This window comes from Schistocerca americana, chromosome 1 (assembly GCF_021461395.2).
Source record: "Schistocerca americana isolate TAMUIC-IGC-003095 chromosome 1, iqSchAmer2.1, whole genome shotgun sequence".
Classification (NCBI taxonomy): domain Eukaryota; kingdom Metazoa; phylum Arthropoda; class Insecta; order Orthoptera; family Acrididae; genus Schistocerca; species Schistocerca americana.
The window spans coordinates 639508967-639536845 of record NC_060119.1 but is presented as its reverse complement, the minus strand read 5'-3'; the positions used below and the strand labels follow the sequence as shown (position 1 = coordinate 639536845).

Genomic DNA, 27879 nt, shown 5'->3' with positions numbered 1-27879 from the left:
CTTCTCCTTTGAAGGCATTACCTAAGAACAAATTGAAGGTATGGCTATCAGTACCTGCATGGAAACAACCTATGTCAACTTCTTCATGGACCATCTAGAAGAATCCTTGCTATGTACCCAGAATCTTAAACCACTTACCTGGTTGAGATTCGTTGGTGACATCTTTTGAATCTGGATCTAGGGTGAGGCCATCTATCCACATTTCTCCAGAACCTCAATAAATTCTCCACCATTTGCTTCACCTGCTCCTACTGAACCCAACAAGCCACCTTCTTAAATCCACATTTCTCCAGAACCTCAATAAATTCTCCCCCATTTGCTTCATCTGCACCTACTGAACCCAACAAGCCACCTTCTTAAATTTTGACCTCCACCTCAAAGATGGCTACATCAGTACCTCTATCCATATCAAACCTACTAACCACCAGCAATACCTCCAATTCAATAGCTCCCACCTGTTCCATACCAAGAAGTCCCTTCATAAAGCCTAGCCACCCGTGCTCATCACATCTGCAGTGATGAGCAGTCCCTCTCAAAATACACACATCAAAAAAGGTTTTGCATCACCTCGGTTCCGAGAGTTCCAGAACCTGTACAGAAAATTGGAATAGAGATTAACATAAACATCATTTTCCCCCTTTTTATTGCTCATGAAGACCACACATTGCATGTTGTACCACCATACAGTGAGACCTGTAGAGGTGGTGGTCCAGATTGCTGTACACACCAGTACCTCTCATACCCAGTAGCGCATCTCTTACATTGATGCATGCCTGTATTCATCGTGGCACACTATCCACAAGTTTATCAAGGCACTGTTGGTCCAGGTTGTCCCTCTCCTCAATAGCAATTCGGCAAAGGACCATCAGAGTGCACGATGTGTCCATAAACAGCCCTTTTCAATCTATCCCAGGCATTGTCGATAGGGTTCATGTCTGGACCAGATGCTGGCCACTTTAGTTGAGCAATATCACTATCCTGAAACAAGTCATTCACAAGATGTGAACGAGGGGCCACGAATTGTCGTCCATGAAGACAAATGCTTTGCCAATATGCTGACAATATGGTTGCACTATCGATCGGAGGACGGCATTCACGTATCGTACAGATGTTATGGTGCTTTCCATGACCTCCAGCAGCGTACGTCTACCCCACATCATGCCACTCCAAAACAGCAGGGAACCTCCACTTTGTTCACTGAACAGTGTGTCTAAGGCATTCAGCCTGACCGGATTGCCTGCAAACGTGTCTCCAATGATTGTCTAGTTGAAGGCATATGCGACACTCGTGATGTAAATCCTGAGTGGTCCGTTCGGCATGTTGTTGGGCCCATCTGTACCATGCTGCATGGTGTCACGGTTGCAAAGACAGACCTTGCCATGGACGGTGGCAATGAAGTTGTGCATCATTCAGCCTCTTACGCACAGTTTGAGTCACAACATGACATCCTTTGGATGCATGAAAACCATTATTAAACATGGTGGCGGTCATCCACTGCAGTAGTAGCCCTTGGGCAGCCTGAGTGTGGAATATTACTGACAGTTCCTGTCTCTCAGTATTTCCTCCATGTGTGAACAACATTTCTTTGGTTCACTCCGAGATACATGGACACTTCCCTTGTTGAGAACCCTTCCTGACAAAGTAAAAGTGTGGACGAGATTGGACTGTGGTATTGACCGTCTAGGTATGGTTAACAACAGACAACATGAGCCGTGTACCTCCTTCCTGGTGGAATAACTGGAACTGATTGGCTTTGTACCCCCTCCGTCTAACTGGTTCTGCTCATGCATGGTTGTTTACATCTTTGGGTGTGTTTAGTGACATCTCTGAACAGTCAAAGGGACTATGTCTGTGTTACAATATCCACAGTCAATGTCTGTCTTCAGGAGTTCTGGGAACTGGGGTGATGCAAAACCTTTTTTGATGTATGTATAAATCAAAAACAGAAGAGGACCCAGTACTGAGCCCTGGGGCACTCCCTATTTTATATTAGTGATTTTGGATTTGTGAACACCACTTTCAGTTTTAAGTAGTACAAACTGTTTTCAGTTACTCATGTAAGATTTTATTAGGTCATGAGCAATGCCTCTGTTCCATATCTTTTCTAATAGAATTGTGGCGCTCACACAATCAAAAGCTTTCTCAAGGTCGAGGTATATACCTGAAACATGTTGCTTGTTCTTGATGCCACTTATTATCTCTTCAGTTAACTAAGAGCTGCTGTGCTTGTTGATTTACATTTTAAGAAAGCATTTTGATTTTCAAATATTAGATTGTGCATCTGGAGAAAGTTTATAATTCTGTTGTATATTAATTTTTCAACTATTTTGGGAAAGACAGGAAGTATTGAGATTGACCTCTAGTTTCCAATTTTGAGTTTGTCACCTTTTTTAAAGTTTGGTGTTACATGAGCCAGTTTTAGTCTGTCTGGGAAGGTGCCTGATTCTGTTATATTTTTTACTGCTAGAGACAGAGGTTCTGAAACATTTTGTGTGGACACTTTTAATGCATTAATACTGAGTCTGTCATGCCCTGCAGAACTGGAAGATTTTAGAGAGCTAATGATGTAACTATTTCTTTACAATTTGTGAGGGCTAGATATAATCTATGCTCAGATGGATTGCCTTTAAAAATATACTGTAGGTTGTTATGTGTGTCAGTGATAGCTTCTCATACTGAAGCAAAATATTCATTGAATATGTTAGTAATTTCATGTTGATATTTTACTACCATCCCATGGTGATCAGTAATAAAGCCTCTACCTGTTCTAAAACTTCTATCACTCCCCAGACACCAGTAGTAACACTGTGTGAAGCCTGAAGCTTGTTTGCAATGTAATTGCTACTGGTCTGTATTAATAAATCTTTATAGTATTCTTGTTAAGTTTTGAAGGCCTCCTTTAGCTTGAGATTTTGTCTATTATTCAGCAGTGCACTATATAATAATTTTAATTTTAATTTTTCCTTTACTTCAATACCATCATTATTTATTCAGATACCTTTCTTTATATTTTAGTTTGTTTAACTTTTGTGGCTACAATTGGGCATGTGGCATCAGAACAGCAGTAGAAGTCAGCAGCAAAGCTATCATAGGAAAAGCTATCATTCTCAAGCCATTGTATGTGTGCTAACATGAAGTTCAGTCTGTTGATGTTATCATTGTACATAATTCTTTTGCTTACATATAGTTTCTTTTTAGTGACAAAGGACATCTTATTCACCTCCAATTGAAGCTGTAGTGCATGGTGGTCGGAGATGACTAGTTTTAGAACAGATATACTGTAGGAAAGATGGGTCATGTATGTTGTTATATTATCCAGACGTGTTTTGCTGTTTCCAGCCTCTTTAGTTGGCTCATGGATAAGTGGAGTCAGATTGAATTCATTAAGTAGGTGGTGTAGCTTTTTAGTGTTGACATCCGTACCATAGGTGCAACCACAACGGAGGGGTATCTGTTGAGAGGCCAGACAAACGTGTGGTTCCTGAAGAGGGGCAGCAGCCTTTTCAGTAGTTGCAAGGCCAACAGTCTGGATGATTGACTGATCTGGCCTTGTAACAATAACCAAAACGGCCTTGCTGTGCTGGTACTGCGAACGGCTGAAAGCAAGGGAAAACTACAGCCATAATTTTTCCCGAGGGCATGCAGCTTTACTGTATGATTAAATGATGATGGCGTCCTCTTGGGTAAAATATTCCAGAGATAAAATAGTCCCCCATTCGGGTCTCCGGGCGGGGACTACTCAAGAGGATGTCGTTATCAGGAGAAAGAAAACTGGCGTTCTACAGATCGGAGCGTGAAATGTCAGATCCCTTAATCGGGCAGGTAGGTTAGAAAATTTAAAAAGGGAAATGGATAGGTTGAAGTTAGATATAGTGGGAATTAGTGAAGTTCGGTGGCAGGAGGAACAAGACTTCTGGTCAGGTGACTACAGGTTTATAAACACAAAATCAAATAGGGGTAATGCAGGAGTAGGTTTAATAATGAATAGGAAAGCTACTACAAACAGCATAGTGAACGCATTATTGTGGCCAAGATAGATACGAAGCCCACACCTACTACAGTAGTACAAGTTTATATGCCAACTAGCTCCGCAGATGATGAAGAAATTGAAGAAATGTATGATGAAATAAAAGAAATTATTCAGATTGTGAAGGGAGACGAAAATTTAATAGTCATGGGTGACTGGAATTCGAGTGTAGGAAAAGGGAGAGAAGGAAACATAGTAGGTGAATATGGATTGGGGCTAAGAAATGAAAGAGGAAGCCGCCTGGTAGAATTTTGCACAGAGCACAACATAATCATAGCTAACACTTGGTTTAAGAATCATGAAAGAAGGTTGTATACATGGAAGAACCCTGGAGATACTAAAAGGTATCAGATACATTATATAATGGTAAGACAGAGATTTAGGAACCAGGTTTTAAATTGTAAGACATTTCCAGGGGCAGATGTGGACTCTGACCTCAATCTATTGGTTATGACCTGTAGATTAAAACTGAAGAAACTGCAAAAAGGTTCGAATTTAAGGAGATGGGACCTGGATAAACTGAAAGAACCAGAGGTTGTACAGAGTTTCAGGGAGAGCATAAGGGAACACCTGACAGGAATGGGGGAAAGAAATACAGTAGAAGAAGAATGGGTAGCTTTGAGGGATGAAGTAGCGAAGGCAGCAGAGGATCAAGTAGGTAAAAAGACGAGGGCTAGTAGAAATCCTTGGGTAACAGAAGAAATATTGAATTTAATTGATGAAAGGAGAAAATATAAAAATGCAGTAAATGAAGCAGGCAAAAAGGAATACAAACGTCTCAAAAATTAGATCGACAGGAAGTGCAAAATGGCTAAGCATGGATGGCTAGAGGACAAATGTAAGGATGTAGAGGCCTATATCACTAGCGGTAAGATAGATACTGCCTACAGGAAAATTAAAGAGACCTTTGGAGATAAGAGAACCACTTGTATGAATATGAAGAGCTCAGATGGAAACCCAGTTCTAAGCAAAGAAGGGAAAGCAGAAAGGTGGAAGGAGTATATAGAGGGTCTATACAAGGGCGATGTACTTGAGGACAATATTATGGATATAGAAGAGGATGTAGATGAAGATGAAATGGGAGATACGATACTGCGTGAAGAGTTTGACAGAGCGCTGAAAGACCTGAGTCAAAACAACGCCCCCGGAGTAGACAACATTCCATTGGAACTACTGACGATCTTGGGAGAGCCAGTCATGTCAAAACTCTGCCATCTGGTGAGCAAGATGTATGAAACAGGCGAACTACCCTCAGACTTCAAGAAGAATATAATAATTCCAATCCCAAAGAAAGCAGGGGTTGACAGATGTGAAAATTACCGAACTATCAGTTTAATAAGTCACAGCTGCAAAATACTAACACGAATTCTTTACAGACGAATGGAAAAACTAGTAGAAGCCGACCTTGGGGAAGATCAGTTTGGATTCCGTAGAAACACTGGAACACGTGAGGCAATACTCACCTTATGACTAATCTTAGAAGATAGATTAAGGAAAGGCAAACCTACGTTTCTAGCATTTGTAGACTTAGAGAAAGCTTTTGACAATGTTGACTGGAATACTCTCTTTCAAATTCTAAAGGTGGCAGGGGTAAAATACAAGGAGCGAAAGGCTATTTACAATTTGTACAGAAACCAGATGGCAGTTATAAGAGTCGAGGGACATGAAAGGGAAGCAGTGGTTGGGAAGGGAGTAAGACAGGGTTGTAGCCTCTCCCCGATGTTGTTCAATCTGTATATTGAGCAAGCAGTAAAGGAAACAACAGAAAAATTTGGAGTAGGTATTAAAATTCATGGAGAAGAAATAAAAACTTTGAGGTTCGCCGATGACATTGTAATTCTGTCAGAGACAGCAAAGGACTTGGAAGAGCAGTTGAATGGAATGGACAGTGTCTTGAAAGGAGGATATAAGATGAACATCAACAAAAGCAAAACAAGGATAATGGAATGTAATCTAATTAAGTCGGGTGATGCTGAGGGAATTAGATTAGGAAATGACACACTTAAAGTAGTAAAGGAGTTTTGCTATTTGCGGAGCAAAATAACTGATGATGGTCGAAGTAGAGAGGATATAAAATGTAGACTGGCAATGGCAAGGAAAGCGTTTCTGAAGAAGAGAAATTTGTTAACATCGAGTATAGATTTAAGTGTCAGGAAGTCATTTCTGAAAGTATTTGTATGGAGTGTAGCCATGTATGGAACTGAAATGTGGACGATAAATAGCTTAGACAAGAAGAGAATAGAAGCTTTCGAAATGTGGTGCTACAGAAGAATGCTGAAGATTAGATGGGTAGATCACATAACTAATGAGGAAGTATTGAATAGGATTGGGGAGAAGAGAAGTTTGTGGCACAACTTGACCAGAAGAAGGGATCGGTTGGTAGGACATGTTCTGAGGCATCAAGGGATCACCAATTTAGTATTGAAGGGCAGTGTGGAGGGTAAAAATCGTAGAGGGAGACCAAGAGATGAATACACTAAGCAGATTCAGAAGGATGTAGGTTGCAGTAGGTACTGGGAGATGAAAAAGCTTGCACAGGATAGAGTAGCATGGAGAACTGCACCAAACCAGTCTCAGGACTGAAGACCACAACAACATCATTGATTAGGAAGTTTATATTTATATCCCCTGTTATTATAGAATTTACACAGACATTTAACCCAGAAAATATACTGTCTATGTATATCAGCATGTCAGACAGATTTTTGAGTAATGTATGCATACATGCCCCAGCTGGCCTATACACTCCGATAATTGCTGTATTTTCTATATCCCATTTTAGATTTATTGCAGCAAATCCTGTGAGTCCTTCTATGCAGAGTGCACTTACATCAAGAACACTGAAATTACTTGTTGTAACAGTGAAGATTGCTACGCCTCCCCCAGACTTGTTGTTCCTACTAAAGGCAGAACAAAATTTCATGGAGAGTGGTTGACTAATTCTAATTAGGTCTACAGTGTCCCATATCGGGTTTATCAAGACATGTAATAATATCCAGATCATTTCGCTTATTTTTAAGACTACTGAAATTCTGGGGTATGACAATAAGTCTGAGTTTCCCCTGCTGGACTATACGGGATGATTTTGGGCTGCCAAACTGTCCAGAAAGCTTTACAAGTTTCCCAGGCTCGCCTGCAACAGCTGTTTGCATGGCAGATTATGATTTGTTGGGCTGTGCCATTATTAGATGGAAGGGGTCCAACAGCCGATCAGTTCCAGTCATTCCACCCAGAAGGAGGTACATGGCTCGTGTTGTCTGTAGTTCAACCATGCCTGGGCGGTCAGTGCTGCTGTTCGATCACGTCCACATTGTTACTTTCTGCCAGGAAGGGCTCTCAACAAGGGAAGTGTCCAGGCATCTCAGAGTGAAGTAAAGTGATGTTCTTCAGACATGGAGGAGATACAGAGAGACAGGAACTGTGAAGACATGCGTCTCTCAGGCCGCCCCAGGGCTACTACTGCAGTGGATGACCCCTACCTGTGGACTGTGGCTCAGAGGAACCCAGACAGCAACACAGGACGTCTTGTTATGACTCAAATTGTACACAGTAGGGTGCATGATGCACAACTTCACTCCCAGTGTCCATGGCGAGGTCCATCTTTGCAACCACAACACCATGCAGTGCGGTACAGATGGGCCCAACAACATGCCGAATGGACCGCTCAGGATTGGTATCACATTCGGTTCACTGATGAGTGTCCCATATGCCTTCAACCAGACAATCATCGGAGACATGTTTAGAGGCAATCCGATCAGGCTGAATGCTTTAGACACACTGTCCATTGAGTGCAGCAAGGTGGAAGTTCCCTTCTGTTTTGGTGTGGCATTATTTGGGGATGATGTTCACCACTGATGGTCATGGAAGGTGATGAATTGGCTCTACGATACGTGAATGCCATCATCCAACTGATAGTGCAACCATATCGGCAGCACATTGGTGAGGCATTTGTCTTCATAGATGACAATTTGTGCCCCCATCGTGCACATCTTGTGAATGACTTCCTTCAGGATAACAATATCACTCAACTAGAGTGGCCAGCATGTTCTCCAGACATGAACCCTGTCGAACATGCCTGGGATAGATTGAAAAGGGTTGTTTATGGACAACGTGACCCACCAACCACTCTGAGGGATCTATGCCAAATCGCCGTTGAGGAGTGGAACAATCTGGCCCAACAGTGCCTTGATGAACTTGTGGATATTATGCCACGACGAATAAAGGCCTACATCAATGCAAGAGGACATGCTACTGGGTATTAGACGTAGCGGTGTGTACAGCGATCTGGACCACCACCTCTGTAGGTCTCACTGTGTGGTGGTACAACATGCAATGTGTGGTTTTCATGAGCAATAAAAAGGGTGGAAATGATATTTATGTTGATCTCTATTCCAATTTTCTGTACAGGTTCTGGAACTCTTGTAAACGAGGTAAAGCAAAACTTTTTTGGATGTGTTTATTTATCAAAATCTGGTCAGTGATAGATGCAGAGGTTGCTGCTTTTTGAGTTGTTTCTGTAACTGTTGAGCTTAGTAAATTTGTAATATAAGGCAGTCTTGGTTGCAAATAGTTTATCTGTTTATTGGCAATGACATGTTTTGCCATTGTGGGACATCTTCAGATTAACCTAGGGGATGTAAAATAACATTGTGAGACTTAGGTACATTAAAAGCAGGTGGATGGGTGTAGTATGAGGCAAATTTCCAGGCTTTGTAGCTGTCTCTTCAACTAAAAATAACTGCAAACTTACATAAGAAGTAATGTGGTGAGCCAACATCCATCCTTTAATTCTACCATATGGGTTTAAGATAAAAGTTATAAGGAAACATCATCCTATCATCAGTAGGTAAATAAAACATAAGAGGCCTGAAACAAAATGACAACTATAAATGCAACAGCTATTGGAAAGAGAAACCATGGTAAAACAAGAAAGATGTTAAAAAGAGCTCATACAATTTGGAGCCAGCCACATTCCCATGTACACTGCATGGAGTATTACACACAGTGGACGAAATGTAAATATATGTGGTCAGGAACTCAAGATAATATAGTCTTTGAATTTATTGGATTTTGAGAAATTGAAGTCACCATATATAATTTCTTTTATTTGGGGAGAATTTATTTCTTGCAGTAGTTCCTCCATGTGATTATGAAACACTTTTTTATCTCCAACTGGTGACATTTACATGCAAATAATAATTACACAGAAGAGTGTATCATTGAGAGCTGCATCAAACCAGTCTCTGGACTGAAGAACACAACAACAACAATAATTGCATTTAACCTTGATATTTCAACTATGGAGAGTACTATATCTTTTTCACTGGACAGTTTATGGTATTTAATTACACTCTTGAATTCAGTATTTTCTTTAATATATATGCAGGCAGCATCATGACGCAGTATTTTCCTACAACACATGCTTGCAAATTTATAATTGTTGGAAATATGTTAGCTCTAACATATCTTGTTTAAGCAGTGCTCGGTGAACCATAGGGCAGAAATATCATTCACGTCATTTAACGTTGTTTCTATTTTATTAAGGTTATTGGACAGTGACTGAACATTGTGATGGAGATATTTAAAATTAAGTACAGGGAATATATAATTTCTTACTTGACCACTTACCTCACCTTTTGCACTTGTGTCTCTTTTGGAAAAAGATCTTCATTTTTTCCACGAATGATGTTCTTGGTGCTTGACTTGTGACTTGCTGGTTCACTGGATGTGGAATTCTGTCTTTCTTGTATTGAAATGTTTCCAATTTCCACTTTATTACAGTCCTTTTTCATCCATCTAGTCATTAATGACTGCCTTGTTGCTTTATTGTTGGTTTGAAATTCAGCTTGGTAAGAGTGTTGCTGTTTCTTTCTTTTTCTTTCTTGTTCAGTTTTCAAGGGTAGTTATGACAAGAGCATTTGGTTGGACCCTAAACAGTAGCACAGCCCAATCACAAAAACTGTCCATGCATTCTGAAACCCAGGAACAGTGTTTCCGACTGCTTCAATTCATAATTTATGCAATCACACATGGTGGCTTCAGAGTAAACAATACAATTTTTGGTAGCTTATATTTACTTTATAGCCAAGTACCACCACAATTTGCACCTCTCATCTGAGAATGGACAATGGACTCACTGCAACATTTTGTGTCAATGTGCACCACTGGCCAGGGACTCACAGTTGTTGGACTAGGGAAATTCTGCCCCATGCTTAGGCTGCAGTTAATGCCACAACACAAATGGCCACGTTTGGAGTGGTGCCATGACTGAGAAGCATGGACTCCTGATGAATGGTGTCGCTTTGTGTTCAGTTATAAATCATGGTTCAGCACTGCCCTGGACTATTGTTATCAGTGAGTAGGTTATGAGAGTGATTTCCATTGTTTTAAAAAGGCACAGCGGAGTTACTCCTGGCATTATGGTGTGGGGAGCCATTGGATATGACCTTAGGTGAGAACTGGTAATAAGCGAATTGTGATGGCACAACAGTACATAACAGACATTCTACATCCTCATATATTATCTCTCATGTTATGCTATCATGGCACAGTTTTCCAACAGGATGATGTTCATCCAGACATGGCATATTGTCTCTGTCAACCGTCAGTTTAATGTTGAGGTACTCTTGTGGCCAGCAAGATTGCCATAACAGTCCCCAATGGAAAGTGTAGGACCAACTCATATGTTAACTCTGTCCCATTGCCAGTATCCAGGGTATCAAGGGCCAGTTATAACAGCTTTTGGCCAACTGTCCATAGGAAAGGGTGCGTTGGCTTTGTGACACCTTTCCCAACCCAATCAGTGTCTGCATACATATCAAAGGGAGTGAAATGCTATGTTGATAAGTAGCCTCATACTGCCAAGTTCTTTGTAAATTTGACTTGGTTTTGTAATCACTGAAATAACATCACAAACTCTCCTTCTGGGTGCTTCATTTTTTTTGTCAGTCAGTGTACTTAAAAACAGAGGATGCTATGGATGAAATTAAGTACACTGATCAGCCAGGACATTATGACCACCTACTTAACAGCACATAGTCCACCTTTGACACAGATAACTGTGGCAGTGCATCATGTCATAGAAGCACCAAGGCCTTGGTAAGTTGCTGGAGGAACTTGGCACTACATCTGCTCACACAAGCCACCTAATTCCTATAAATTCTGGGGAGGGGCGCCAATGATCAATCACATCCCACATGTGTTCAGATCTGGTGAGTTGGGGGATCATCACATTGATTGGAACTCACCACTGTATTCCTCGAAACACTCCAACACACTCCCGACCCTGTGAAATGGCGCATTTTTTTACTGAAAAATGTCACTGGTGTCAGGAAACATGGTCATCATGAAGGGGTGTACGTGATCGGCAACCAGTGTATGATACTCTTTGGCCATCTTGATGCCTTGGACAGGCTCCAATGGACTCATGGATGCCCATGTGAATGTTCCCCAGAGAATAATGGAGCCTCTGATAGTTTGTCTCTGTCCCACAGTACAGGTGTCAAAGAGCTGTTCCTCTGGAAGATGACAGATTCAAGCCATCCCATCTGCATGATGAAGAAGGCATTGGGGTTCATCAAAGCTTGCAACACTCTGCCACTGCACCAACATCCAGTGATGACAGTCACATGCCCATTTCAGTCATAGTTGCCAATGTTCTGGTGTTATCATTGGCATGCACAGGTCATTGGTTGTGGGGCTCCATCATTAGGAGTGTTCGGTACACTGTGTTTTCAGACACACTTGTATTCTGCCAAGCATTAAAGTCTGATGTTAGCTCCACCACAGTTCACCACTGTCCTGTCTTACCAATCTGCCCAGCATACGACATCCGAGATCTGCAGTGGGGGTGGCCACCCAACCCCATGATGTCTGGACGTGGTTTCACCGTGTATTGAAGACACGACAGCACTCCTAGAACACCCAACAAGTTGTGCAGTTTCCAGAAAGCTTGTTCTGAACCTCCAGGCCATCAGCATCTGCTGTTGGTGAAACTCTGATAGATCGTTCACCTTCTCCATTCTACACATGGACGGCTCGCTCACTGATTCTATGTACACCATGCATGTGTCTGACTAGCAGTCATTCCTCAACATGTGATGCTGCTATTGCCAAGATGAGTTTGTATTGATAGCAGATCGATGGTCATAATGTTCTAGCTGATCACTGTATTTGCCTCTGACCAAAACTTTCAACTGCAACTTCCATAATCTCACTATTTTTGTGCCATTCAGTCCTCAGTGTCACTAATCTGTGCACTATTTATGAAATGATCCACAAACCTCATTACAAAAATAATGTTTAATGACTGTCATTTGCATTATTTTATCACTGAAACAGGATTGGAAATCTAAATTCACTATGAATACAAGATTATATATGTTTTTATATTTTAATTGAATCTATCTGTCTGAAGATTGTTTCCTTACTCCATCAGTTATATTTTTTATTTGTAATTTTTTTTTACCTTACTGGCCTGTCTCCAAACAGAGAAATTATTGGATTTAGAAAAACGCAGTACAACACTTTTCTCTGTTTTTTGTCTGATAGGCCTGTTAAGGCAATACCTACTCTGCAAGCTCCCAAGTAATGGTTCATCTTTTGTTTTGAGGAAAGATTTGACATGGCTTATAAATCAACAGCCAAACTGCTTTTACCATGTGGAGAAAGGAACACTCCAACAGAGCTTATACTTTTTAAACTTTTGTTTGCCTCTCACACCATGGAGCTTATGTAGTTCACATTGAATTATATTATGAAGAACTTCCTAAGAAACTGAAACTTTTTATTTCTCTTTTTATACCTATAACTGTAATTTGTGAGCAGCATACATACCAGCTCAACCATATATAGTTGTGTCTCACTGCCTGCCCCGTAACTTTATTGTAACAGTACATCTTTAAACCTCTTCTAAATCCCATACTCACATTTAAAAGGTTTGTAGTTTAAATATCCAAATGCTGAGGAAGTTGAAAAGGATGTGGTCAATTTCCTTTCCATTCTAAACTTGCAGTCTTATCTCCAGTAGGACATAAACCCTAATCTTTCTACCTTTCATCTTTCCAAACAGCTCAAAATCCCCCCTGCATGCCATGCTAGATCAGCATTGCCGAGAAAAAATACCTGTCATAGAAGATGGTAGTCTCACAGAAAAATTACATGTGGCGCATCTGATTTACATTTCTAAATGGTTTGTGTGTGTGTGTGTGTGTGTGTGTGTGTGTGTGTGTATGCACACCCATGCCCACGCACACACACACGCACACACACACACACACACACACACACACACACACACACACACACACATCTGTTTGTTTGTTTGTTTGTTTAGTCCCACTCCATCATTTTCAGCCATGTGATTTGCTTATCTGCAAATTGAAACAGCTGTTACAATTTTTTTTCCTATTTATTTTGTGAGTAGCGACATTCACAGCTGCCCCAACAAAATATTTTCCATCATTTTATAAACTCTCATTAAGCGAAATACAAGCTCAGCGTGTATTTTAGACAGATTTTGGTCTAGAATAATATGTAGCTTTAGTACATCATCATGTCAGCTCATAGATGTTAAACTACCATGAAAAGTAGTAATTTTATTCTGTCTTATGTGTATATTTGTCTTTCCATTTCAACCATAAGAGATCTGTTCTGTAAAAAAATATCATTTTTCTTTTCAGTAGTTTTTGATGAAGTATACCTCTAGGTGAATCTGTTCTGTCCACCATAACTGTTCCAACTCCCAATGTATTTATTTCCTGTGGTCTCTCAAGGACTGCAGAACTTCTATGAAATTTATGTGTTTAGGTTACATGTTGTTCCCCAAATGAGAACATAGCACCAGGAGCAGGAACTTGATATAAATGTCATTTCTTTTTTCTCCAGTATAAATATCAGCACTGCACATGTAAACTATTTGATCACTCATTACAACTTGGAGTTTCATCCCTATTATTTCCATTTTTTTTCATATACGCACATAATCAAATTCTCCTTCAAGTAGGACAGGTCATTTAAAGTCTCATTCCATAATTAATAAAGATTTGTTCACATCTTTCTATGAACAAGCCCTTCCAGTTCTCATTTAATGCAAGAGGTCATGGCCTGGTTTTTGTCAGCACATTGCTGTTCATATGCTGTAACTCGAAATGTGCAAAAAATAATTAATTCCACCACATTCGTTCATCATGTTCTTAGAACCCATCAAGGAGAGGAGAGAACCTACACAGATGGAACAATTCAACCTTTTGACATAAACTGTGATACTAATGATAAAACAAACTCAGGACATGTATGTGAATTCCCCCACCCCAGATGAGACACCCCTGAGTTCCAAGGAAAACGTTTTTTCAGATATTCTTTCAATGCAATATTCTTCAGAGATATTGAGATCACCACCCTCAATTTGCCTTCCAGGTTACTATATTAAAGCAGCCCTCTTATCAAGATATTTTATACAGTTTTCTCAACTAAAGAAAGGTGTTTGCACCAATGCTGGTGTTATATAATGAGGTCATGTCTAAAACCAATGAAGCCAATGTGCCGAAAAATTCACCAGATTTGTGCTAAATTTGTGTCCCCATCCCTCCCACTTTTTTTCTTATGCTCTGATGAACTGTACACATTATAGCTGTCTTAAAGACATCAAACAATTCTTAGGCAGTGTGAACACCTTCAAATTATCTCTGAATGGAACTGATAACTCTCAGAAGGAAATTGCTCCTGTGGTAGTCACACCAAATTAACTTTCCTGTAAACCCCATCCCCTGTAAAATGACTAAGCTGGAAAAAAAGTTTCTGTCTGTTATCTTACTCAATGAAGATTTGAAATATGGAAGAGTCTGAGTTACATATGTTTGTAAAAATGAGTTACAAATGAAACTAACAGAGACTCATCCCAATTCATTGACAACAGGAAATATACACAATGTGATCAAAAGTATCAAGACACCTCCAAAAACATATGTTTTTCATATTATGTGCACTGTGCTGCCACGTACTGCCAGGTACTCCGTATCAGCGACCTCAGTAGTCATTAGATATCATGAGAGAGCAGAATGGGACACTCTCCAGAACTCATGGACTTCGAGCTTGGCCAGGTGATTGGGTGTCACCTGTGTTATACATCAGTACATAAGATTTCCACACTCCTAAACACCGCTAGGTCTACTGCTTCCAATGTGGTAGTGAAGGGGAAACATGAAGGGGCATGTACAGCACAAAAGTGTACAGGCCGATCTTGTCTGTTGACTGAAAGAGACTGCCAACAGTTGAAGAGGGTTGTAATGTGTAATAGGCAGACATGTATCCAGACCATCGCACAGAAATTCCAAACTGCATCAGGATCCACTGCATGTACTACGACAGTTAGACTGAAAGTGATAAAACATGGATTTCATGGTCGAGCAGCTGCTCATAAGCCACACATCATGCCAGTAAATGTCAAATGATGCCTCACTTGGTGTAAGAAGTGTAAACATTGGACAATTGAACAATGGGAAAAATGTTGTGTGGAGTGGAAAATCACAGCACACAGTGTGGCGATCCGATGGTAGGGTTCGGTATCGTGCATTCCCAGTGAACATCATCTGCCGGCATGTGTAGTGCCAACAGTAAAATTGGGAGGCGGTGGTGTCATGCTATGATCATGTTTTTCATGGAGGGGACTTGCACCTCTCATTGTTTTGCATGGGACTATCACAGCACAGGCCTACATTGATATTTTAAGCACCTTCTTGCTTCCCACTGTTGAAGAGCAATTCGAGGATGGCAACTGTACCTTTAAAAATGATCAAGAGCACCTGTTCATAATGCACGGCGTGTGGCGGTGTGGTTACATGACAATAACATCCCTGTAATGGACTGGCTTGCACAGAGTCTGGACCTGAATCTTACAGCACACCTTTGGGATTTTTCGGAACGTTGACTTCATGCCAGTCCTCACCGACTGACAATGATACCTCTTCTCAGTGCAGCACTCCGTGAAGAATGGGCTGCCATTCCTCAAGAAATCTTCCAGCACCTGATTGAACCTAGGCCTGCAAGAGTGGAAGCTGTCATCAAGGCTAAGCTTGGGCCAACACGAGACTGAATTCCAGCATTACTGATGGAGGGCGCCATGAACTTGTAAGTCATTTTCAGCCAGGTGTCCAGATACTTTTGATCACGTAGTGTATACAGAATGCTACTTGGAGACAGTGCAAGCTATTTGTTGTCCATTCTCCAAAGCAAAGTCCAGTTCACAGTGTATCAAAGTTCTGCACCTGAGCAAAACTTCAAGCACAGTTGCCATGCACACCACAAATAACATCACATCTGACTCAGGCCAGCCCTGAGCTGGCTCATATGTCAAATTCCGGCATGGTACCATCAGAGAGCATTCCCAACAACAATTGCCTTCTGGTTTATGGCGTTATTGCAGTGAGCCATAAATGTTCCACCAGCTATTGGATTTCCATAGTGCACTAGCTACTCGGTTTCCATAGTGACATCAGAAGGTGCCAATACGTATATGCTAGAATCAGAGTTGGTGCCTGTGTTTTAGTGAACAGTTGTTAATGAAGTCCGTACAGTTTAGCATCACTAGTAAACTGTGTGGCATGAGTCACAGATTCATAAGCTGCAAACTTTATGCTATTGACAGGACATCATAATCCCTTAATAATATGATGTCTGTGGTAGCCATATCTATTGAAAAAATATCTATAATACTATTGTCTGTACCTAAATTTTGTTGGTATTTTCAGTCAGTGTCTTGTAATACTCTTAAAAACAAAGGGTTCACTAAAATTCTGCACTCTTTGCTCAGTTTGCAGATCTCAGTATAACCTGATGGCAGATAGTTAGGTTGGAATTTGCATTACAAGACACTGTTCTTTCAAGGCCACATTCATACTTTTCTTCCCACACACAAATATTGTTTTGTTTCAGCAGCAGTAGTCCAGTAAGCCAACTGCTGGTCAAGTTATTAACTGCACACTTCCATATTTGTTATGTCCATCCCAATAGCTGAGAGATCAGCACAGCATTCAATCACACCAAGGGGCCCAGGTTCGATTCGGTTGGCGATTTACTCTGCTCAGGGACTGGGTGTTGTGTTGTCCTCATTATCATTTAATCATCATCAGTGGAAGGCAGTGGGAAACCACCACTGGAATCACTTCCCTAGATGCGCATGTGGTGGACCTTTCTGACGAGGCTTCCCCCATGACAAGACCTGCCATAAGGCAAACACAAAGTTTTTTTTTTATATTCGTTGTGATGACACGTTCTTGTTACGTGCATATAATACACACTGTTATAATGGAAACATTACATGAACTAAAAATGATATTTTAACTTCATTAATTTTATTCTGCTGTTTACACTAAATCTCTGTTTGTTTGTGCTAAGCTGCTCATCCCATTCTGACTGCTAATCATTCAGTGTGATGCATGTCTTATCACATTGTATCACTAGTAAGTAATGAGCTTGTCTTTCATTTTAGCTGCATAATGCCATGTCCATTTTTTGCTTGAAATAAGTTCATTTGTATAGTAATGTAACCCATCTAATGGTTTAATGGATGTCTTTCAAACACATTTCCTTAGTGTTTTTAATTATTTTTCAGACAATCGTTATCAGAAAAGAAAGGAAGCAGTGATGAGGCAGCAAGTACTCAGTGGTCCAGATCTTCAGCTAAATCGATTGCGAGAAGCATCAGACAGTCTGATGACAGAATATAATCCAAATTATGAATTTGGTGGAGGAACATATACTGTTAATGATCTAAAAGATATACCAAGGGATCATTTACGGTTAATTAAGTATGTATATATTTACAATTACCAGAATAAGCTTTTCGTATGTATGTGAGAAGTTGTCAAAAAATAGTAAGTAAGTATGAAAATTACAATTCTGTGCATAGGGCTCTGGGTCAAGGAGCATTTGGTGAAGTGTACCAGGGATTCTATAAACATCGCAGTGGTGATGCCGTTGAGATGCCTGTTGCAGTGAAGGTATGCCCTGCATTACCTTGCTTGTTGCAAAACATTAATATTTTGCACTACATGTGAATATATAACAATGACAATAAAACCTCTGCTCCTCAGAATGTTTTACTATATGAAATATACATGATGAAGACTTTGTTATTTGAGGTGCAGAATCTTTGCTTTAGATAGCTCAGAGATGTGGAAGTTTGGTGTGAATGTATAGCTCATAGTTATTTGACATTTGAATGATAGATGTTCCAGTCACTATACATTGATGATTAATGTAGATTAAATTTTGCTGTGGGACTCAAACTGTTTCAGATGTTTTTTCACTGATTTACATGCTGTACCATTTATATTTTTGCTGCCAGAAAACCATTCTCTTTAAAGCAGCACTAGACTAATTGCGCAAGACATGATGAATTCAAACTGTCATAAGTTCTTTCAGGTTCAGTAGCATCTCTGCAGTTGTGAAACATTGCACTCTTATATTATCTCTTCCCTTGCCTCTTGATTCAAGATGCTGTTGCAGTTGTTTGTTAATGAAATGTAGTGTAACTGTAAGAGATTATCATACACAGTAGTGCAACACATGTAGATAATATACAGGTGTACCAAAACTGGGTGAACTTTTCCAAATCTAGTCAGTGTTACACTGGAATAGCTGGGTATTGCTGACTCATTTCATTGAGTCTGGGAGTAATAAAACTACCATAGGAAATATCTTGTTACATTGGCTGATGAAACGGTTTCCAAAAGACCAGATTGTCAAAGGATTACTGAATAGATGCTCTATAGCTATGTTTGGTTTTGTCATTGAGGGAGCACGTGATGTAAAAATATGGGCAAATCTGAAAATACTTCTGAGAATGGTGTATGTTTGGAATTTATATTTACACTGTGGTATGAAGATGATCATGATTCAGGAGTAAATACATTGGTGTGAGACTTAGTAAAGAATCAGGCCCTCTTAGCACACCTATAGGCATTGCACTGTTGAAGTAATAATTTTACTTTTGTGCCAGTAAGTAGAAAGTGTGAGTACACACACTATCTTAATTAGAAATATCTGGACACCCCTACATATTGTAGAACTGGCTGCTATAGATTGTGAGAGGCAGCCCAACTGTATAAAAGGAGGCAGAGAGCATTGTGTCATCTGTAGAGAAGAAATAACACCAGAATGGTTGTGTCATAACAGCTCAGTGACTTCAAATGTGGACTGGTCATTGGATGTTACCTGAATAACAAATGCATCAGAGACATTTCAATGCTTATAAAACAGTCCAAGTTGACTTTTGGTGATGTGATTTTGAAGTGAAAATGTGAAGGAACAGCCATAGCTAAATCAAGAACTGGCAGACCTCGTGCACTGACACAGGGACCACCAAGCATTGCAGAGGCTGGCTTAAAAGTATCACTTGAAATCAGTCTAAGAAATCACTTGTGAGTTTCAAAGTGCTACCAGCAGTCCAGTTAGCACAATGTCAATACTATAAAGTTGAAAAGAATGGGGTACAATGATTGAGAAGCTCCTCATAACTGCTACATTTCTGTACCAGGAGGTGGTGTAAAGAGCTATGCCACTGGACAGTGGAGACTAGAAACAAGTAATTTGGAGTGATGAATCATGGTACATGCGGTTACAAACAGATGGAATGATTTGGGCTTGTTGAATGTATGGAGAATGGTACCTGCCGCCATCACATGTAGTGGTAGCAGTGAAGTATGGAGGAGATGGTGTTATGGTAAGGAGATGTTTTTCATGATTAAGGTGTGGTCCCCTTGTTTTGCTTAAGAATATGGTAAATGTGGAAGAATGTGAACTCATTTTACAGCATTGCATAGTGTCTACAGTTGAGGACATTTGGGAGACGATGTTGTAAAGCAGCATCAGTGAGGCAACAGTTAGTGGACAATAACAATCTTGAAATGGACTGGTCTGCCCAGAATCTTGACTTGTAGCCACCTTGGAACAGCTTTGAGATGAATTAGAAGTCAATATCTCTCCAATATCACTACCTCCTCAAATTTCAGCTCTTGAAGAAGAATGGACTGCCATTCCTCCATAGACAGTCAGAAACATCACTGAAAGTATCCCCAGGACAGTTCAAGCTGTCATTAAGGTGAATAGTGGGCACATGTCATATTAATTTCCTTTAAAAGAGACCAGGTACTTTTGATCAGATAAAGTATATTCGAATCAGACTTACTGGTCACAGCATAACTTATAAGTAGGTAAATGACAGAAATCCAATCAAATACTGAAAAATCATTTACACTTTTTCTCAATTTAACACCACTTTTTCTCAACATATACCAATTGTACAAGGATGAATGAGGTATCGCTTGGAAGGTTTTTCGAACAGCTTCAGATATTGCATACCAATTTTGTGGCAAAACTTATTATTTGTGGAAAGTTTTAACATAAAAGCAACTTTTAATTATCGTAGGTAAAAGTGCATCATGACACTAAGTTCATACCTGTATTTTATGAAGCTAACATATTAATCTTATTTATTTATCATTCACTGAACTATGTAGTTTGTTTATCTTGTAATTGATCTGGTAGGAAACTTTTTGTTGTTATTGACTTTTGCATAAATATGTACTGTATCAATCTTGGATTATTATATTGTAGCCAATGACATTTGTCCAAGTTTATATTATTATTGTGTTAACACTGATGACACCGTGCATGTAAGTATGCCTAAAGGTGGAATAAAACATTTGCGTTTGTATTGATAATCACGAATAAGACACTCCCTTTTCGTATTATCATATACCAAATAGTGTGTTGTTTTTTTTTTCCAAATATTTTTTTTTTTCAAATAATATAAGGTAATTAATAGCTGTATAATTTGTGTACACATTTTCATAGATAATAACCATGACCAGCACGGTAGTCCATTGTCTCTGCTCATCATACAAGTTGACTTTTCTAAACAAATATACTTTCCAAAATGGCAAATATATTTTTCATTGTCACCTTGAATTTACCTATTGCCACTATGGCACAGTAGAGTAATTTCTGGTGGGTGCATCAAACAGTCAAAGAAACTGTGGTCTAATGTGCTTATGTAATTGAAAGTGTTTGTCGAGTTAAAGTTGTAAGTTATTTGGCCCTACAGACAGTCCCTGACTTGTGCCAATTGTACAAGCTGGAACAAATATTCTTACTACAAAAGAGATTTTTGACGATTGGAAATGTATGCACAAGGATATATCGTAAATTCTTGATTATTATTTTGCATTGTTTGTTTCATATTTAGAGATATTTTCTCTTCATTCCCACAACTATCCTACAACTACATATATTCCAAATACTAGTGTTATTTAAAACTATAAAAGTGTAAAAGTTTGGCATGGGTCTCCAGGTTTAATTCGTAATTACGTAAAGCCACTACAGTGAATTTTAAGATGTGGTTTTATGCCAAATGTCATATCAAAATACTCAAAGGTGGTATGCATATGTCTCGGTCACAGTAACATTTTCAGTAATAAACACAACACAGTATGTTGTACAAAACTGACACCACAGCTAAAAAAACCTCAACACGAATGTTCTAAACACATTTGCTATTTATGTTCTTAATATATGGCAGCTGACAGTGAACAAATTCTGTAATAAATTAGGCATAACAGTAGTAGTAGCCATTTGTTATCCAGCAAATAACTGACATCATTCTTTGTCCTTTGTTTACTGAATATTCTAACACTACAGTATGTCTCTGTGAGGATGCAAATTATTGTACTTACTTCTCAAATTTGTGTAATATTTGATGTCATCTTCATTCTGGTTGCATCAGTCTTTTCATCTGTATATGAATCCAAGCTCAGGTTACAGAATTCAATGCTTTCCTTCTTAAAAACTTTTTGATAGATGCATTTACCAGTTCATCATACCGAGCTAATTTTGTATTCCACACCACCTGTACCTGATGGCAATAAAATGAAATATGTCCTAAAATATTTGTGGTAGCTTCAACAACCATTACTCAATTAAACTTTTCTGGAATTAAATGATTGGTCTTTCAGTGGAATTTATTTGTTATTTATTCTGAGACTTTTGAATTAGGATGGTTGCAAGATTTTGAGTTCAGTTGTGGGTTTAATTAGATATCTATAAAATGTGTAAACGGTCATGTAAAACATGACAACTATAAAACAGTAAACCAACTACAGCAATAAAGAATGTTTATTTGATTAGAGACAGGTGACATCAGACTGAAATAGCCCTTTGGCTTCATAGATAGGGAACATTAGTTTTGCTACAGATTCCAAAATTTGTCATACATAATTTTTTATTTCTAAATGTATAATTATGTAAATGCCAATCAAAAGTGTAATTTCAATAATTTTGCTATAAGAACACAGTAACACACATTTCCTCAAAATAATACGTTATCATTACTTTTTGAGAAACTCATAATTCATGGGAGTATTTGCAATTCATCTGTCTGTAGACTCTGGAATAAGTAGTGTGTTAATATTATGTTGTCATATTTTGTAAGAATTTTAGGCCATTTATGTAACTTTTGTCATCCTGTGTTCAAATTCTGTGTTATTTTTCAGACTTTACCAGAACTTTCGACAAGTCAAGCTGAAACAGATTTTCTGATGGAGGCTCTCATTATGAGCAAATTCAACCATCCAAATATTGTTCATTTTATTGGTGTTTGTTTTGATAAACATCCACGTTTCATAGTTTTGGAACTGTTGGCAGGAGGTGATCTCAAAACATTTTTGAGAGAATCTCGACCTAAACCAGTAAGTTTGTGTGGGACATTTACAAACTAATAATAAACAAATATTAATTATTCATTTAATGTGACTGATATATTGCATTGACCAGAGAACTACTTTGCTTACTTTTAAGTATTGTGTTCTATTTTTTGATGCTGTGCAATATTCAGTGATTCCTTACATTACTGAGTTATGATTTCATACATTATGATAAAAGTATTTCAATATTTCATTCTGTATAGGTAGAGCATGTAGTTTTTTAATCTTATTGCATCATTCTACACCGCTGCAATAACTCACTATTAATTAATTATTTCATTCATTCACTCATACACCATGTGCTGTAAACTGAGGAGAAAAGTAGCTACTTTGAAGAATAGCCACTGCTCCTCCTCCCACACTACTCAGCTGCTGTTTTAATCTAATACTTCAAGCAAATTGTTTATTATCAGGTGCCTGTTTATTGGTGTAGTCAGGATGTATCTAAGACAAATAAATGGAAAATCAGGATGGAATGTAACAATATTATGAACAGAATAGTTGCTATTCACCATATAGCTGAGATGCTGAGTCTGGCTTCAGCTGCCAGAGACTGTGTTCATGTGTGTGTGAGGTGTGCTTGTGTGTGTGTGTGTGTGTGTGTGTGTGTGTGTGTGTGTGTGTGTGTGTTTCGTCTATTTTCGACAAAGGCCTTGTTGGCCGAAAGCTCATTTTTGTTGTGCCTATCTGTGACTCAGCATCTCTGCTATATGGTGAGTTTCAACTATCCTTTTCATAATATTGTAACACAAATAAATGTTAGTTCTACAGAATTTACATTCCTGAGTCCAAGTATTTTGATAAGTTGTAGAAGGGTTGACTAATGGAGCGTTCTCATACTTTTTTTTTAAATATTTGTGGATTTTCAATTTCCTCCTTGATGCCCACTGACAACCTTTTACAGTATTTTGCACCAGAGTGTAAAATTCCATTCTGAACCCTTAAGAGGAATGATAGTCTATCTGAAAATTATTTATACTTTTAATATTTTCTTTTGAATTGAAAAGTTCATCTTAATTTTAGTATTTTTACTATCCATAAATATCATAATTGGCATGTAAGCATAAGAATCCTTATGTTGCTGAAGAATCTTCTGCTAGAGTATTTATATTAGAAAAGGAACACAGTTCAAATCAAGACGTGACTTCAGTACAGTAAGTGAAGACAAACACTTTGAAATATCAGCTATTGAATTAACAGGCCTTGATATTGCCAAGAAATTAATCATTTCGTGTGTGTATAGATCTCCCAGTGGTAGTGGGGATACGTTTCTCAATAAATTAACAGAAGTTCTAGATAAAGTCTCAAGTACAAAGGTCAACATAATTCTGTGTGGGGACATTGACATCAACACTAATATCATAAATGAATCCAGCAGCACCTTCATTAACATCCTGCAAAGTTTTGGCATGTCCCTATTGGTCAATGGTGCAACAAGTGTTACTACAGTGACTGCATCAGTAATTGACCATGTGGCCACAAATATGGACAGAGAAAAATGTGATGTACCTGTAAAAGATCTCAGACTATCAGACCATCACTGTCAAATAACAACAGTAAAATCAGGCATTGAATCATGCCCTAAACTACAAGCCTACAAACGGCATCTATCAGAAATCAAAATAAAAGATTTTTCAAAAGAACTAGAAAAACAAAGCTGGGATGAAGTGTATAAGGAAACCAATGTGAATACCAAATTCTCTAAATTCTCCACATTGTTTAAATTGAACTTTGAAAAGGCATTTCCAAAAGTATGTGTGTCTATATCAACGTCTCACAAAAATGGATGGATAACAGCAGGTATTAAGAAGTCCTCCCAAACACTTAAACACCTCAGTTCCACGAAAAAGGTTCGCAGTGATCCAGAATTCTTAAATTTCTATCACAGATACAAAAAGATCTATAGGAAGGTGCTGATTGTTGCAGAAAAAAATCATTTAATGACAAAACAATATATAATGCAGAAAATAAAAGCAAAGCAGTCTGGGATGTTATAAAAAAGGAAACAGGGAGAGGCAAACAATCGCAGAATAACATACTGCTAAGGGATGGGGATAAGGTAATAAATGATCCACAACACTTAGGAAACTATGTAAACGAGCATTTTTCAAGTATTGCAGAGAAGTTACAGCAAAAATTCCCCAAAACAAATATAACACCTGTAAATAATGTTGCACTAAACACAATGACGTTAGTTCCAACCACAGAGAATTAATTCAATAAAACTGTTGAAAAACTAAAAAATCACAAGTCAATAGGCTTAGATGAAGTACCAGTGTGTATACTGAAACAATGCATAGGGATTATACAAGGCCCCTTAACAAATATAATAAAAGAATCCTTCACATCAGGGACATTTCCAGAGCAGTTAAAACAGGCGAGAGTTGTACCTTTGCTCAAGAAAGGTAATGCAGAAGACATAGAAAATTACTGGCCCATTTCCCTGCAGTCAGCATTCACAAAAATAATAGAAGCAATTATGAAAGACAGGTTACCTGAATAAATACAATCTTTTAAGCGAATCACAGTCTGGTTTCAGAAGTGGCAAAAATACGGAGTCAGCCATAGAAGAATTCACAAAAGTTGTGCTTGATGCTCTTGATAAAGATGAGTGTGTCACAGGCTATTTTTGTATCTTTCTAAGGCATTTGATACAGTTGACCACGAGATTCTATTAAATAAACTACAAGCATTTGGAATAAGAGGGATAGCTAATGACTGGTTTTGATCATACCTAGCAGATAGGGTACAAAGAGTAGAGGTAACACGTACTTCAAATAGATCCAAACAGGTAGTAAAACACTTATCAGAACCAAAATACATTACTATAGGAGTTCCACAAGGTAGCACATTAGGACCAATACTATTCCTGATGTACATCAATGACTTTCCCACTAGTGTTACTTATGGTGAAAAAATTCTCTTCACTGATGACAGCAATATTATAGTCACTGAGAAAACAAGAGAACTCCTTGCCGAGAAAGCAAATGAAACTCTGAAGAAAGTTTATGATTGGTCAATAAACAATAAAGTGACATTGAACATAAAGAAAACTAATGCCATGACTTTCAATTTGAAGAGGGAAAATGTCAATGTTAAATTAAATGTAGATGGCACCTCTATAGACTGTGTAACAAAAGCAAAATTTCTAGGAATGAATGTTGATTCTCAGTTGAAGCGGTGTGAACACACAAAGGTACTTGCAGACAGAATGTCATCAGCATGTTATGCCCTTAGAGTCCTATCATCAGTGTGTAACATGCAGTGTCTTTTAGTTACGTATTATTCATATGTACACTCAATTTTTAGCTATGGCTTTTTGTTTTGGGAGGGGGGCAGGGGGGGAGGGGGGCAAATGCACAAAACATGAACTCAATTTTCAAACTCCAGAAAAGAGCCATAAGAATAATAACCAAAAATACTAGTTGAGCTCATTGTAAAGATCTGTTCAAAACACTGGGAATTTTAACTGCTCCATGTGAATACATTTATCAGTCAGTATACACATAAAAAATAATATTGGTAATTACTGCACAAACAGCTCTGTCCATGACCATGCAGCAAGAGATAGACTCAACTTACATTTTCCAAGAAAAAATAAATGTAAAACTCAAAACAGCAGTTTCTACCAAGGAATAAAACTGTACAATAAATTACCAAAAGAGATTAAAGAAATTGCAAAAATACACTTATTTAAAAAGGCAGCTAAAAAGTACCTGTTATGCAATACATTTTATACATTGAAGGATTACTTAGATAAAACAGAGTAGCGATTTGATAAAAAATGTTGTACAAATAATAATAATAATAAGGATGATGAGTATAAAACATCCAACGTTCCACATAATACCTTCACTTTATGTTTTTTTTTCCTTCTTTTTCCTTTCTAGAAATACTTACCACACCCAAGCTATGCATAGCACAATACTAACACCTCTTACTCTTTCTGAGTTCAACATCTCACTCATTATGGAGGGACGCTGACTCAGTTTTTCGGGATAGCAAATAGGAAGTTGCGGTACAGAAAATGGCCCAGAGAGATGTTTGTGTGTGTGTGTGTGTGTGTGTGTGTGTGTGTGTGTGTCTGTGTGTGTAGTGAGTGAAGTGTTATGAAACAATGTGTGTGTAGTGTGTCCAGTGACTGATAGTGAGATATGAGTGAACAGTGTGGCATTACATTAGTTTAATAAGTTATTTGTAAAAAAAAAAAAGTATTGTATACCAGGAGTAAATCTAGTGATTATGTCTAACTAGAAGTCTGTAAATATATATGTATACAAATTAGCTTATTTTAAATTGATCTAAACTTGTAAATACTTTGACATGTCCTATATCCTTGTAAAAAGAGATCTGCGGGTGAATAAAGCTACTACTACTACTACTACTACTACTATTTACTGAAAGCAAAACCCACTTTCTTTATAGTGACATTTCAGCTTGACATTGGTTGGGAGACATTAGTTGGACTTCTAATTTCTATTGGCAGTGATGTCATGTAGAGGGTGGGATTAGCATTCACAAATGCAGGAAATTGGTGGATTTATGAGATGTCGTCCCCCCCTCCCCACTACCCTCCCCCACTGGGCCATGATTGAGGGGCAAATGGGTAATGGAGACCACTCCCAATATCAGCTTTCCCCTAGGGAATAATGATTTCTTTGAAATTACTCCATCTCAAGCTCTCATTTCCAGGCACCACTCCTATTATAAACTGCTTCTTTGTTAAAATTGGATACTGCACATGTAATTTCTACCACTTTTTTTGTTGTGGAATCTCAGCACGTCAATGCAATGAAATGGATTTTTGTTTTCTCAAAGTAGATCTTGTGTGCTTCCCTAAGACTGTGTTCTACCATCACTGATTTCTCAAGGTTCCTGTACTTGATGTGCTGTTAAATTTAGTGCAGCGTTTGGCAACAGTTTGAACTGTCTTCAGTTTTTACCTGACTATGGCAGCTTAGTAGTACTGCCAGTGGATAAGTGGAATATGGCCTTAATACTGTAGACAATTATAAAGAAAGTCAGCGTTACTTGCTGATAGCACGTATCGATTACTCAAGAGGGCTCCAACATCTACAGTCAGTAGCAAAATGT

General features: G+C 38.5%; 1 protein-coding gene across 3 annotated transcripts in view; it reads left to right on the top strand.

The window, feature by feature from the left end:
• LOC124607668 (leukocyte tyrosine kinase receptor) overlaps positions 1-27879 on the top strand; it is a 915076-nt gene that overhangs the window by 664522 nt on the left and 222675 nt on the right. For all 3 annotated transcript variants that reach the window (XM_047139925.1, XM_047139923.1, XM_047139924.1), the window contains exons 18-20: positions 17637-17832; positions 17934-18024; positions 22576-22770. In XM_047139925.1, the coding sequence (XP_046995881.1) occupies positions 17637-17832; positions 17934-18024; positions 22576-22770 (482 nt within the window). The remainder of the gene's footprint in view (positions 1-17636; positions 17833-17933; positions 18025-22575; positions 22771-27879) is intronic.